Genomic DNA, 16,855 nt, shown 5'->3' on the forward strand with positions numbered 1-16,855 from the left:
CTAAGCCAGGCTAAAGCAGTCAGTAGCATCAAATAATCGCTGCATTCACACAACGAAACACTGACTCTAATTTTACCTTAAAGCACTGCAACATAAACACAACATATATAGTAGGAAAACGCATAAGATCATGTGGAAGAAGTCATAAGACAAGGCTGTATATCTAGCAATCTATTGTGTAAATAGTGTCAAATCAGTGGCAAACGAATTTTTATTTTTGAGACATCGCTGTACATGTATAATATATATGCATGCGAAAATGGCTGAAAGGTTTCTAATATTACCATGACTATAGGTGATGGGCTGTCACTTTGTTTTGTGAATTACATCAGCAATACAAAACATTCAAAAATTATTCATTATTTTCCAACAATAAATATGCAAACACTAAACCATTGAATAAAATTAAAAAGGTATATATGTAAATCGCTGTAACAGATCCTTTCCATAGAAGATAACATCTCCATTAATTAAGTTATCTAGAGCTAACAAATGACTCCAAAACTTTGCAATGCAAAAATTCTGAGGACATAACTCCAAATTTCAATCACGTGCATGCATTGATTTCTTTTACACACTTTGCAGGAATAGATGGAACAGCTCTAGCTTCAATAGGATACGCAGCAAAATATTATTTTCCAGTTTGAGAAATACAGCAAGTCAGACAACAAAGATAAGCCGATATTCATGAAAGCACAACTCAGACTGACCTGAAACTTGAGTATTATAATCCAGATGAGACCGAGAGTGATCTTAGGGTTGCCATCAGCAATTTCTTCCGGGTGAATATTCACCAGTCTGATACTCTGATGAGTTAGGAAATCAAGAGCTGCTTTTACATTTTGCAAGCGATGAAATCGCAATGTTCCTCGTTCACGGGGCTAAAATAAGATATTTTATGTCCAGCACATGTCTTGAGTCAAGCATTGTACATCCAAAACCCATCTCAAGTTAGGCGCAACCCCATTCTTACCTCTAATAATTCATAATGCTTGTCGACTATTTGAACATTCCCATGAACCAGTATATTCAGTAGATTTCATGCTAACATACTGCTCGGATAAATATGGTGCAATTATAATAATTCAACGAAAAACATGTAGGTTCTTGTTCATTTAAAGGGAACTGCCTAGAATCTTGTAGAATTTTACTTGCGCTACCAGCACTTTGAAAAACACACACATAAAATTAACACTGCTGTAATTATGAATGCTTCGTCCAAAATTCATACAATTCCCAACAGGACCTCTCAAAAATAGAAAACTAAGTTTTGGAGTAACTTTTTGTAAGACCAGAATGTAATTTGATCTTAATTGATCAATCTTTATATTATCTTAATATATATATATATATATATATATCTTTATATTTAAGATGACCAACTTAGAAACAAATTTACAATATGCTAACAATGCATTGTTTAGAATTTTTAATTTGTTTTTCAATGAAAATATCACACATTTTCTTGCAAATTTGATAATCTATTTAATAGTGTAAGGCTATAGTAAAGACCGTCTTTCAACTTAATAATTTATTTCTTTGTGAAGTCATGGATTAATTGGTTTTTAATAAATGGTGCAAGTGTTTGGTATTTTCACTGACTTTCATTGGTCTCATCAGATTAAAAATGAATAAAGAATAAACCAATAAGAGACAGCATGCACCGTATAACCTTTATATTTTCTGTTTCTATCAATACTAATTACTAGGTCGAAGAGGTAAAAACTTTTTAAAAATGGTAACTTGAATCATTTCTGTGTTAGTATTCTGCATTCAATGAACAGAAAACTGCCTCATTTTGTTTAAAAAATGCTTAGTGTTAAAGTATTCATTGTTCAGCTTGAGTTATTACCTGTGTGAACATTTTCAAATATGTTTGTGGTAATGCTGGACTAATAGTAGGACCTACAAATTAGCTCTTTGGGCCAAGTTGTCTTCCAAGGAGTCCAACAAGGAGTTGACCCTGTGCCATTATTTGTATTTTCACAAGTTGTTATGATTACAAACCACATGAATATTGCAGCGAGCTATTATTTACTTTAATAAAATTTTAATTGTATCAAAACTAAATTTGATAAATTTGACAAAACTGAATCCTTATGTAAGTAAGAAGATCAGAATAATTAAGGTGTGACAGCAGCGAAATTTACAACTTCTATAATATCTTTACAGGGCAAATAATTTTACTTTAATTCAGTTACCATAAAACTTCGATTTGAATGCCATAGCGTTCTATTTTTCAACTCTTCTTCCATAGTGTCATTTTATTAGAGGTGACGTTCAAATAGAGGGTGAGGGTGTATTTTTTGACTAACTTCTCAACATTTGAAAAGATAAATTTAACCCTTTTACTCACTAAGCGATGCTGTCTCCTATATCTTACACTCTCCTTCGGGTGGATCGACATTTATGCCTTCGGCCTCGGCATTTTTGTTAAACTGTTTTCCATACACGTCAAAGTATCAGACCGAGAAACAAGGAACTACTTTGATTGTAAATATTAGCGAGTACAGTTATTAATTATTTCGATGGTGTCACTTTCAAAGTTTAATAAGCAGTAAGGGCAGACCGATAAGGGAGGCAAACCTATGAATGCTATTGAGATGAACTCAGGCATGAACAAGTTTTTATTGCATGAAGCTGTTCAAATTTTCATGTCATATTTCCTTTGAACAATTGTATAGCATAGCAAATACAGTCAAACCTTTATTTACTCCCGCATTAACATACAAACTTTCCAGCATAAAATTTGACCGATGAATGATTTTGTACTGTACTTTGTATATATTGTACATTTGCCTGTCCCAGTAATGTGATAATAAAAACCGATTTTTCATAAATGCTTTATTAATTCAGTCTTTTTTACATAAATTTTATATAATTCTTTTATTTTAATCCTATGTGTAATCAATCATCTGCAGAATTTATTAAGGTGTTATCATAGGTTTTAAATCTTGGAACAAATTGAACAAATATTTGGTTCAACATATATTGCAGGTTTCCAAACAAATTAAATTCGCGCTTAGAATTTTAATTATAGTATCTATTAGGTTAGCCAGGTTGATTACTAACTCACTTAATGATTATTATCAGCTTTCAATGGCCTAATGTATAATATTTTAAAAAGCTTTTGCTCAACCAGACAAAGGTTGCTACTTGCTAAGGTATAAAAAGAAATGATTTATATTATACTGTACGTGCATTAGCTGCTCTTCACATTGGGTAGCCAGTGGTTTGCAAATACTGTACAGTGTTCCCTCATTACTTCCCGCAGATAGCAATCATCATGTCTCGTGGTTTGCTGTGCAAGTGTAATGCGCTTGTCACACCCTTCATCGTGCCTCTTAAATGCCCTCTTATCTCCAAATTGTCTAATGAACGCAGGCTTTTTTCATCGCCATAAACGTAAAGATCAAGCTAAGAGGAGCAATTGTCAGAGGTAAATAATGTACTTTGTTTCAAAATAGTTTAAAAATTTTTTGCTTGACTTATCGCAGTGGCTTTAGTCAACATTAAATGTGGTATACAAGGAAACAATGTAGCACTGTAGCCAGTAAGACATGCATAGAGCCGCATTATTAGGTTTTTAAACAAAATGTTTCAATTAACTTCAATATTAGCCAGAGTCAACATCTTGGGGAATGTAAAGTCTTCTGATATATAGCTAAACACTGGTGCTCACATAGACCTATTAACTATACTTATAGTTAATATAATTAACAGATCTATGGTTAATATAGTTAAGTATAGTTGATAGGTCTATGGTTGCTCATAAACATCAATTCTTTTGATTGTTGTGAAATAAAAGGGTTTAACGTCTAATATGTAAAAGCCTACAAAAACAAGAAATGAATGTTCTTTAAGCAATTTTATTAAGTCTACTGCAACCTGCTGTTGAATCTTCTTCCAAAAATAATCTACACAAAAAATTGTCTTGCCAGGGCAGTATTACCTTAACAGTTATGGCAAAGGTAGGACAAATCCCAATTAGCACTCACCAATATTTGGCTAGTCAACACCTCGAGTAGAGTGAGAAGTTTGGTACCATCCCTGAACCCTTCAAATAAATCTTTAACTTCAAGGCTTCTCTGCAAAGCAACAGGTCATTTTCAATTCATTAAAAAGAACAGCATATGCAACACTTGATGTGTGTGCTATTCTAGCAATATGCGGCTTTAATAACTTTTCTTTGTGGTAATAATTATTCATTGACCGCGATTAAAATAAACTGGACAAAAAAGCCTCAGACAACTCATCACAAAACTTAGTTGAAGGAGTCTTGTCTCAATCATTTGCATTCTTCAACCTTGAAAGTCTGGTAAGATTGAAAATATTGCCTTTTAATGTTCATGTCCAATTTTTCTTATAACTTTGCTATTATAAAAATAAAATTTATAACAGCAAAATGATAAAATTTTCCTATTATAAAATTTATGTAGTGTAACATCTAAAGGGCACAATTTTATAAATTTCATTTTTTTAGTTCGATCATTTATATGCACTCTATATGGTGAGACGGACTGTGGTAGAACTATATATAACACACAGCGTATGCATACACTCAATGATAATACGTATTCATTGTTACTCGCCAGCTAAAAATATCAGTCATTTTGTGATAATATAAATTATAAATTGCATAATAAATCGATACTGGTTTTTGATAGTGTGAATGACTCATCAACCAAACAACATTCATGTAATAAAAATGAGTAGGCAGTTCAGAAGACATGTGTTGGCTAACATTTCGCTAAGGTCATTGAGTCATAATCTGACCTTGACTCATTTTTAATAGCAACAATTTTAACAAGAATCCATAAACTTGCTGGCTAGAATTATGCACCAACAGCTTTAAAAAGCAAAAGTCATTTTTCAGAACGCTTTACATCAAATTGATTGTTAGTGAAGCTAATTATAAAAATAGATCAGAAAAATAAAAGAAGTTCTATTTGCACCTAATAAAGCTTTCAAAGATTTAAAGTTGTAAATTTATTAAAGATGTGCAAATAATATGTGCAGTTGATATGTGCAAATATATAAGAAATTGTTAACGTTGTAATAAAAGAAAATTGTTATTTTATAACATTACCTGATGCAATTATTATGTAAAGAGTGTGTTACCAGCTGCAAGGTCATTCATTTCAACTATCAAAGACCTAAAACTTTTCTTACAATAGCATTTGCATTATAGCTTTTTATATAACAAGCAGTGCATTAAAAAAAAGAATCGCACAACCTTTTTCATCCTAGTGTATAAAAATATAGTTTTGTGGCTAATTAATTATTTTCTTTATGGACTAGTTTATAATAGAGAGAAGCTAGTGTTCCAACAGAAACTACTATGCTTGGTAAGTCGGTATGAGGGGTAGCTACAGAATACGATATTTGACGGTACTTTTTATATGTTATTATCAACAAATTTACATTTGACAGAGAAAAAGCTGACTACACGTATCACTGAGTCATTTTTATGCTTACACAAAGAATAGCGCGTCATCACTAGCTATGCAGGACACTCGGCTAATATTAGGAGAGAACTGGAGTTTTGCAGTGTCATTTACATACATGTCATTGATTAGGACAAAAGGAAATTTTAACTGTCATTGGGTAATAAAATGGCTAAACATTTGAAAAGAAAATATAATCCTGATGATTCATTCTTTGTATAGTTCCCAGTTATAAATTTATAAAAGATTGGTACAACATATGGACAACATATCTAGTAACGAAAGAGACCTTTTGAAGACAATTGAGATAAAAATGCATTACCAATCAATTCATGTTTTGATCAAGTTTTAGGCACGTAACAGCAAGTGAAGCAATCTCTATCAAGTAGTCAAGAAAAATGTAAAATAGATAATTCCTTGACCTTACAAAACCTCATATTTAACCAAACTTTATTTGCATAAAAACATTTTTCAGCTTGGTTTCATTTGACTTAGTTGGAAAAGATAAGTGAAATTATGTTCTAACATCAAGTTTTAAACTTATCTTTTATATTTCATTTGACTATCTGAAAAGTTTGAATGAAGTCACAAATATTTTAGAATTTATGTCCAGCAAATATTATTGTGTTTGTAAAGAGTAATACTTTTTCCTATGACCGAATAATGTCAAAATGGCACTTACACTGTTTGAGAATGTAATAAAATAAACTATCAATCATTTTTCTAAATTAACACTAGATTATAACGACAAGAATATGTGTTCTTTGGCAACACACCAGTCTGGATTGTTAAGTTTTAAATAAGTTTTGGGAACAAAATTGTTTGGTTGCAGCTGAGGGCACTCTGGGAAGTAATGAGCATTTGACACGGCAGCAGCCTATTACTTACCTTCCTCAAGTGTTTGTTCACCCACTTGGTAAATGTCTTCGTTTGAATTCTGTCTCGCACATCTAAAAGAAAATATAGCTCAGGTTGCTGAATGATCATCTAGGTAAGATGATAACTTTATCGATGATCTGGTTCTCATTTAATGGACAGATGGATGGGTAGATGAGGTATAGACACATTTGCATTACACAAGATTATGTCATACCTCAGAAAAGAGAGACTCGTTCAAACCTTTTATCCGCAAATAGTTAAGGAGAACTATTTTTATAGCTGAAGGATATGCAATGCTAAAGAGGTGTAACATTTTTAAAGTACCTTAATTTCCAACCAACTTGAAATAATTGGACTCAGTGCATAGATATTTGATGAAGGAAACCGTTTTGGGCACAAATACCAAAAACATTTTGACACTCTAAAGTATCTTTACCACAGAATTTTTGACTCAAAACTTATTAAAGCGTGCGCCATGTGTATCTCAGACGATCCACGTGATAAATATCCATCAATGAATGGGGTAGGCATGTGTAAGTTATCAATTAAGCTGACACAAATCCACAAACTTGGAGTTATCCTCTATATGTCGCTTTTAACAATGGGCAACATCTTTTGTTGAGGTATCGATGTACCAACTCAGTTATCACGAATGCTCATAGATTCCAAGGGAGGCAAAAACTTCCATGATCCTTTAACAACTGCGTGGGGGTGCAATTGACATACAAAAGTCATATGAGCACCTCCTGGCATCGCCCTACATTTAGGGAACCTGATTGCACCCGCATTACTCAGGTCAAATCACTTCATCAACAACGCATCAAGTAGTGCAACATGGAGAGGCATTATTCTCATACAAGATATTTCCTTCTAGAACTTGAATGTATGCATATCAAAAATCAGAGACAAACCCTACAGTAAATAAACAATTAGATGGATAATCAGCAAATTAGCTGAGCATATTTTAGTTCTTTTTTTCAAATCTGACGAATGTATAAGTTCAGGGTAAGAAAGAGTCAGAGTAACAAGAGTTAGCAAAAATATCAGTAAGCAAGAAGTCTGTGAATGAGAAAATCAGAGAACGAGAGGGTCTTTCAATGAAATGTGACTGTAAGTCATTGTATTGCGAAGATGGCGTCCACCACAATGGCTAATATTGTCTAAATTCATAGCTGGACAATGCTTGTGTGTCTAGAATTATAGCATGGTACCACATTCCAACATTCCAAAGGTCTAGAGTCTAGACCAAACACTGGAAAGTTTCCAAAAGATTAGTTTATTTTGTATTTGGTCATTAATAAACGCAACTTTGGTTGAGTTCAGGATTTATTTTTTGTCAAAAATAAACTGGTTAACCTTATGTACAAATTAGCAAGACTGGACTATATAAAGAGACAAAAGTTACCGTATAAGGTACATGTAGTCTGCACAATGGGAGCATTGACAGCAAGGAATTTAAATTGATATCTAACAAAACAATGCAACAATTAATGACTGCTGCAGTTCATATTTGATAGTCCAAAAATAATGCTTACCTAAAGTAGAAAAAGAAAGTTACTAAACGTGAAAGAAAACTTTTGAATAACGTGTTTTAAAATGTTATCGCCTAAATAAGGCTTCGAGACAACAAGCTGCGATGGCCGAGTGGTTAAGGCGATGGACTTGAAATCCATTGGGATCTTCCCGCGTAGGTTCGAACCCTACTCGCAGCGAAAATTATTTTGATAACAATTTTCAACTTGTGAAACTATATTTGTGTTTGGCACTTGGAATAAACCATCAGAAGACAAATTGCACACAAATAAGAGATGTTTTATTTTACCAGCACAATAATTTCATTTATTTTCTCCACAGATTAACTTTCTTTAACTGCGAATCACATTTTCTTCTCTATTCTAGCACGACTAAACGGTTTAAATAAAGACTTGAATGTATTACCTTCACAAATAACCGGTATAAAGCAATCAAAAGCTAGTTCAAATTTTGATTATTTATAAACTACGAGTTCATGGTAGGAAATACCTCAAATCTAAGGATGACCTGATTTGAAATATGAAAACCAATTTAGATACCTATCTATTCTACCACTTCTCACTAAAATCGAACATTATCCAGATCTTTTGTGTTGTATGAAGATATAAATAAAGCATTCATCAACTTATTACTTGGTACTATAAAAAAGGTACATATGAAAATTTGATTTAATAACGCTAAAAAATAGAAATATGGGTTTTCATAGTTTTCACCATTGTAAATAGAAATAGCGGCACATTATTCACACCCTGGCTAAAACAGTTTAGTTGCTCACCAAATATATCAACCATTTGCGTTACTCAGGTATGGATAACAGTAATTTGCCTGTGTCAGAATTCATTAAATATTCATACTTGAATGACGAAAGAATCCAGTTTATCATATTGGTTTGCGTGGAAGACTAAGATACTATTACTAAGAACAATAGAGGATTTACACAAGGTATCTGTGATTTCAGAACTACTTAAAGGTTGATTTGCAACAAAATTCACATTACAGTTATTTGGTATCAAAAGATTCACCATGGCTTACTCTGCTGTGTTTAAGGTGCAAAATATGTGGAAACGTGATTACAAGCTCTTACAAACTCGAAAACGAACAGTCAATCGCAGCCATCATGAAAACGCCGTAGATCGGAGTCCCTTTCCAAAACGGCTCAAATGGGACGTAGTTGAACACAATGGCTTCTGTTTACACTTTCAGGCAACCTGATTCGTCGAAATATTTTCACAAATATACTTCAACCATGCCTATAGCCAAGTAGCCTGTCTATAACCATGTCTATAAACCATGTCTATAAAACCAAGTAGCGAGCATCTATATTTGATAAGGGCTTTCCAATAGAACCCGAAGTGTTTGTCATAAACTAGTGCTATGAGAAGTTTTATTCCAAACTAAGGCGTTTCCGTGATGGCTGCGATTAACTGTTCATTTTTGAGCTTTTAAGAGCTTGTAATCACATTTCCACATATTTTGCACCTACAACACAGCAGAGTAAAACATGGTGAATCTTTTGATACCAAATAACTGTAATGTGAATTTTGTTGCAAGTAAACCTTTAAGAGAACATCGGCTGAAATTGACCGATACACCTAACCTACATATTAGCACTATTTGGACACCAACACGTCTCCAACAGAAACTGAACAAGTAAAATACAATAGTATCAGTATTTTTAAGAATGTCAATTAACAACAACCTACATGTAGATCGACATGAACTCACCTTATCAAATAGCGTATACATATATATTACATGCTTTATATTTCAGAGACCCACCTTATCAAATAGCATATACATGTATATTACATGCTTTATATTTCATAGACCCACCTTATCAAATAGCATATACATGTATATTACATGCTTTATATTTCAGAGACTCACCTGTGTCATTTCGTCTATGCTGTTCATAAAACTCCATATCTCAATGACATTATACTGAGTAAATGATGAAGTCACAGTAGAAAAGAATGAAAGCTTGTAGATTCTATCTCCCTCTCACAATGATCACATGCGACCGCTATCAGGAAATCTTCGGTGAATGCGTTAGTGTAAATCTCTAACTAGCGTAGCATAGTTTTTAGATTATTAGACATCCTTAGCTGGCTAATTTACTCTCTGATATCGATGAGCGGAAAAGAGAACGAGTCAACGAGTGATATTTGAACCAGAGTTGGCATTACAAATGTTATAAAAATCAAAATTCCATTATTGTCATCCACTGCTTATCGATACGCAAGCAAGATCTGAGCAAATGAACTAGTATGCACTATATAACGGGGCTTACACTAATACAAGGTCAATAGTGATTAGCTGCTGGTAGGATTATAATGCCCTATGAGAAGGAGGTTGAGGCTTTTCAATGGCCTAGAAGTCAGATGGGAAGAACGTGACACTGGTTAAATAAAATGCAAAAGAAACAATTACATGCTTCAGATTGTTTCTATATCCCACATGTCGTAACCTGATGACATATATGAGTAAGCACACAGCAACAAGGTACACACAGTTCAATTGCCTATTAAACCCTTATATAGGTCTCAAGATCAGCAGGGGTCTGCAGGTCGCTGAAAGTAAGGAAAAACTCAACCACTCCATGACCAGATTACAAAAATGTATCTGAATTTTAGTTGGTGTGTGTATAGTACAAACATGTACAAAATGTTCAACTTTTTACAAGAATATGAAAATTTTGTGGCACAAAATCTGCCATCATTTTGCTTAAACATTGGAATTGATTTTTGCACAAAATTTAACCTTGTATATCACAATACCAAATTAATGCAAAAGCAAGATAGATATAAGATCATTTCATTGAGAACAATTATAGCTAAGGATGCATTTATCATAGGAGTCATAACACAAAGGGAATACAACTCCAAGTGCATTCTAAACATGATAATGATTTTAAAAAGAGAGTTTGTTTTAGCGCTAATATCATATCGTTAATAGAGTGATTTAGAATTAAAATTAAAGGATCTACAAACCTAAACTGCGAATGAATAAATTAAGATCAAATCTACTGCACATATGCAGAATTCGATGTTTTGCATCATTAAAGACTTACTCATGTCAATTTTTTAATGATTTTATTTGGAAGTAGGCCTATAGATATTTTCTATCAGTTGAAATTTTGTTTGTTATTTTAGAAGAATCGACTGTCGGGATGTTTCAAGATTGCAATCGGCAAAACTTGATCATGGTTAAAACACTCAGAAGAAAAAGACTTCTTCAAAAATGACATCAATATTCGCACTTCCTGTTTGTGCCTCTCTTTATGACAGGCTATCGCATTCAAGTTACAGTATTTCGCATCTCTAGTGACATATATTCTACTTTTTATCTGCTCATGATCACTGGAATAAAACTTCAAATATAGGTTCAGATACATTGTTATAGATGTTTCAAAATATTGAAAGATAGGTTGGTTATAAAATGTATCATTGTTTTCTTGTAAATGCTGTGTAAACATCTAAGTACCCAATGCCTATGAGATTCTATATTTATCACTTACAAACTATATGCACAACTATTGACGTCATTTTTAGAGAAGTTTGAGCGCGCATTTTTTTCTGAGCGTCTTTTTTAGCCATGACCAAACTTTGCTGATTTTAATCATGAAATGTCTTGAAACATCCTGGCTGGCAATTAAATCACGTAAAACAACAAACAAAATCTCAAATGACAGAAAAATATCAATACATTCTTATAAAATCTTTAAAAGTTTGAAGTAAGTGACTCTTTAATTGTAAATCTCAACAATTAAGATCAGAGTAATTGCTTTGGTGAACTCACGCGCACACTTACAAAATTTTGAATACTTCAGTTTAATTGGGCTGGTAGGATAACTTGTAGTACTTTTATTCAGCTAGCCTTGGAAAGCAAATAACATTCCCACTCGACGCAATATGAAGGTTATCTAACCTGTGGCAAATACCGAGCAAGTATATGGCAAATACCGAGCAGCATGGTAAACGCGAGCAGACAAAAAGCACAATTTTGCCAGGCATGAAGCGCCTTTACCTTCAATAGTAATTTTTCATTAGTAATTGCTCAATCTATATGTGTAAATCTCAGTGTTTATCTTTGTGTCCAGTTATAGCAATTCAAATCTAGTAATGAAAAATCCACACAGAACAGGAATTGATCTTGGTACCTCCGGATCTAGAGGTGGCGAACTTAACCATTAAGCTACACAGAATACAACGGAGTCATTGGACAAATAGTCATTACATTGGTTAAGAAACTCACTTAAGCGCTTGCTTGGGGTTAATATCTAGAGTGTTGACCAAAAAACGCATGACGATCGTTAAGCTAGCCAAAAACATGGGTATTGTTTAGGTAAAGATTTTAGTAAAGATCTAGCTTTCCAGTTTACTCAAATTCATTAGGTAATTATTCTATTACCTATGCAACTCAGGCTAGTCGCTACGTATTGCAGCTTGTAATATCACTCAATTTAGCTATGCTATGCAATGGCTATAAAAAATTATAATGAGCTAATAACTCATGACACATTCGGACATAAATTTATTTTTGGTTTAAGAGTGGGAAAATATCTAGCATTCAATGGAAGAATGTGATAAGCTCTTGTGCAGACCTAATGTGTCTCACATATGTGCAGACCTAATGTGATTTAGGTCTGCACATATGTGCGAACTCGGAGTTATCCTCTACATGCTGGCTCCAACAATATATGCTCAAATGCCACAAATAAATTTTTAGAGCTCACTTACAATGTTTCTAGTATGGTGAATGATCAGTTATCGTGGCCTACAAGTGTTAACTATTTACAAAGATCTTAGGTTATGGTTTTTATGATACATCCAATGACATACATATCCACAGTCATGTATTATGGCACAATATCATGTAGCATCGTGTAACAAAAATATGTCTCCATTAAAAACTTTTGCTTTAAAAAGGTGTGTGATAATGGGTTGCCCCATACCAACCTTCAGTTTACACATACAAGCAAACCAGTGCGTTGCACCACCTCTCTTGCTGTCATAGTAACAAGTTATTCTCATTTGATTATTTTATTATTTGATTATTATTATTCTACAATATATTGTTAGCTCATTCTATTATTTTACTGACTATAGGCAATGACATTTTTTAGCAGAACAAAGTTGTCAGTAGTTATGAACGCTTTTACAACTTAATAAACCTTAAACATAGCTGGTTTTAGAACTCAAAGGTGTTTACTTTATCCATACAAAATTTATGTCAGAGTAATGTCATCCAAAGCATAGTTTGGACTCAAACAATGCTTTGCATGACATGATTACTGACCAGGCAGCGCTAATAGGCAATCAGATAAGGCCAGTATGCTTGTCTACAAAGCTTCCTATAAGGATGTTGAGTGTGCCCTGAGTGATGATAAGCACACAGTACGGTCTGCTATCTGATTCCGTGAAGCGCGGTACTGTTTGTTTATGAACACAAAAGAATGTATTGTTCACCCACTGGACCAGCGCCCGCTTGACAGTTGTACTCCCTCGTGAAAAAGGTTCATACTCAGCTGAAATATTTCTGACTATTTCTAATGGCTATGGCTTCTGTAGCATAGTACAGCACTGGTAGTACAACAGATCTGTATGTGAAGTATCTAGTAGGCCTACTCGCAACCACAATAAATTTAAAAACCGTATTGCTACAACAATGGCAAACTGCGGATCTCCTTCAATAACCAAACTCTATAAAAGTACATCTACCAGAACTACATGGTTTGACATATACAATCCCTAATACCCTAGAATCTCTATCATTGTTGAAGCGAGTAGGTATAACTCTTCAAGTACCTTACTTAAATTGTACAGAGAGAATCTTCAACAAGTATAATATTGTTTAAATGTGAGAAAATAGTCATCTTTGGGGTGAAGGTTATAGAATAGGTGTGACTATTCCATTAGTACTTCAATAATTTCTGTGTTTGTTTGTTTTAGACAAAATGATTATCACTTGTTACCTTCTATCAATATGTGTAAACACGGTCCATCGTGTTCAAGAGGTCCGTGTTCTAATATAAAGTTTCCAACATCTAAATGAAAACTCTTCAATAGAGCTTTGCTATGAGCAGTCCATTTTGTTATCTGGGCAATATAACGTCAAAGTTTTTGAGTTGCTTGATCATCATTCATTGTCATCATTACTAAAGTGCTCTGACAAGTGCCAAAGGCTATCAAATTTAGCAGGTACAAGTGCTGGCCATATAGTTCTGTTACAGATGTAAAAGAAATTTGGTTCAGTAGATGTGTACTACCATAATTCAAAAACCTATTTAATCGCACCAGAATTTAAATTTGCCAGTTTGTGATTAAAACAGCCAATAGTGTGCTGAACCCCCTGTATATCACCATATCAAGTGGAACAGAATACTAATGAGTATCAACTTGGTCATTTGATCATAAATAAAATGAAATTCTAGTAGATGTTTGATCTCGTGCCTAATCATCCCTTTAAATATATCACGGTTGGTATGTAATCCTCGCTTTGCGCTGCCAAGTGTGTCAGTGCTTACACAGAAATAAACTGCGAACAGGTACATCTAGATAAACTGACACTTTCGGCAACCAGAGATAACAACTTCTCAATAAGTGGGGGTCCGTAATAGCTAGGTGTGAAGTACACGTAGACAATTGCGATGCTCACATGTACATAACGATTCGCTCTATTATAATACGCATTTTTTAAACTAGGAACCAGATAAATGACCAGACAATTTTGCAGATGAATCACAAGTTGTATGTGTATATAGAAAATGTAACACAAAATTTTAGAAATGCTAATCTTTAATTAACCTTCTCTAATCTGAATTGATATCACTTAAAGTTACTTACCAGCTATTTGTATGACCTTTCGGTCGGCAGCATCCAAATTCAAAACACTGATTGGTATTGTGTAGTCCCTTAGATCTCGCCTTCGAATCGTTTCAATTTTCTCGTCATACACCACAGATACACGTGACCAAAAGTGTGAGGTTTTAGAAAGAATACGAGACTTGGCGTCACCACCTCCTCCCTCAGCCATCGATCAACTTTTCTACAAAGCCCCCAGTGTAGCAAGCAACAATTATCACATTAAGAAATCATAAATTTATTAGAGGTCATCAATGACACCAGGCCCTCACTTTTATAACTAAATTTACATGCTTCCAAGATTGATATTATCCAAAATCTTTAGATGAATATAACTGCACAAAAGTATACAAGTTTTAATCGTGTAGGGAAGCTTTACCAACAATAGCTCATTTTAAACAATGGGTTCTTTCTCGCATGAAGTTACCAATATTTGAAGGTTTTAACTGTTACTGAAAATAAACGTAATAGATTGCTGGCAAGGTAAATCTAGAGCATTAAATAATTGGATTGGTTAACAACAGTATAATATGAGTTTGATAATTACTTTGGAAACCAACTAAACTTGTCGTCCGTTAAGATTCCTAATTGCATAGACCTGGACCTGCACATACTATCGAAGGAGTAACAACTTGGCAAAGTGTATGTTGGAAGCATGCAATAGCGTTGATTGAAGTACAGGATACTGTCAATACACTTGATTGTGAGCAATGTATATCATATTATAATACTAATAACACAACTTATGGTAAATAAGCCATTAGTTTGAAACAAACAGTCAAACACTTTTGCCAAGTCTCGTTCGTGAAGTTAGAATAAAAGAAACCTAGATAAGCTCCTTTCCTATTTGGTTGGAGATTTCACTTATGATGGTGAGCTGACTGTATGGGTGGACTTCCAGAAGGATTGATAAGGACGCTAACATTGGCATAATATTATCAAGGAGTTTTAAAAGGACATGTCCATCATGAGACTCAGTAGACAAGCCAATAGTCCAGTGAAACAGCAGCTACCCTTGCTCAGCTGTTTTTTGTGTTGCAGGTACTTTACAGAAAATATTTTATTAAACAATCTAAACTACTTCATCTCCTTATGCCATAAAATACCAGAGGTCTTGTTCAGAAAACTTATTTGCTGGTAACTAATGATTCGTAATAGACTCCAAAAGCATTCTAAAAGTCATGTTTGAAGGATTTTAGATTTTCCTAAAGAGGAAAATAATTATGTTCAATGACCAGGTCACCAATTTCCCCAATGATTATGAACTAAAATGTGTTTATGAAGTCCAGCAGTTAGTAGTCACTTATAGGTTTCAAATTGTGTAAAAACTAGTTCCGCTGTCCAATCTGAAAGCAGTAGAACAAACTAGTGCTGGGCATAGGTGATAAAACTCGTTGAACTTGCGCGGGTTTATCTTCTCTCGAGTCTCGGGTAAGAGAGATTTTTGGGTTCGGGTTGGAGAGTTCGGGTTTTGGCTTGCGAGTTCGGGTTTTGGTACATGGATCCGTCGAATAGAGTGGACCAAAACTCGGTCTATTGCACCCTGTGTTCTAAACACCATTTGGTAACCCACCTGTTAACCCTGGCCTTTTTGTCAATGCGCGTCAATAACCCTGATCAATCTTCCCAGCGATCCGAAGTTCTTAAACTTTTATTATATATATCTGAACGTGCTCATAATACAATGATATTTGGTAAAACACTAGTAAAAAAAGTCGGGCAACCACAGCAAATGTTATCAAACAGAAGAAAACAGTACTTCACCATTATTCAGACTAAAGCTATAAAAGTTTGTACGATTTAAAAAAAAACTCGTAAAAACATTTACAATAGCATCATATCCATTGAGCACATATTCATCATTATTTTATGACTCAAAATATGCTGGAACATAATTAGTATTATAAAATTCTTTATTTGCATCACAATCACTTATGACCTACCAACAAACAAGTCGCGTCGATTTCTTCGCGATACCGTTCAATTAAATTTTTTATTAAAGCGAAGGAAGTAGGTAAAGATATTTAAAAACTGTTAAAAATAGAAGCGAAATTTCTTGTCTAATATCTTGTGCAAAAATTAACTTAATTGGTTAACGCTGTTACTTAGAAACGGCTTTTGTAAACAAAGCCA

General features: G+C 33.9%; 1 protein-coding gene and 1 non-coding gene across 2 annotated transcripts; one reads left to right on the plus strand and one right to left on the minus strand.

Annotated features, from left to right (window-relative positions):
- Positions 1–28: 28 nt before the first annotated feature.
- Positions 29–14,894, minus strand: LOC137394106 (alpha-actinin-4-like). Its single transcript, XM_068080824.1, has 5 exons — positions 14,705–14,894; positions 6,336–6,397; positions 3,999–4,088; positions 711–881; positions 29–85 (listed from the first exon to the last, which is right to left on the minus strand). The coding sequence occupies exons 1-5, from the start codon at positions 14,892–14,894 to the stop codon at positions 29–31; spliced, it is 570 nt and encodes a 189-aa protein (XP_067936925.1).
- Trnas-uga (transfer RNA serine (anticodon UGA)) lies at positions 7,957–8,038 on the plus strand. Its single transcript has one exon. It is a non-coding gene; the product is annotated as a tRNA-Ser (tRNA).
- Positions 14,895–16,855: the final 1,961 nt, after the last annotated feature.

The sequence above is a fragment of the Watersipora subatra genome, chromosome 4 (genome assembly GCF_963576615.1).
Source record: "Watersipora subatra chromosome 4, tzWatSuba1.1, whole genome shotgun sequence".
Classification (NCBI taxonomy): Eukaryota; Metazoa; Bryozoa; class Gymnolaemata; order Cheilostomatida; family Watersiporidae; genus Watersipora; species Watersipora subatra.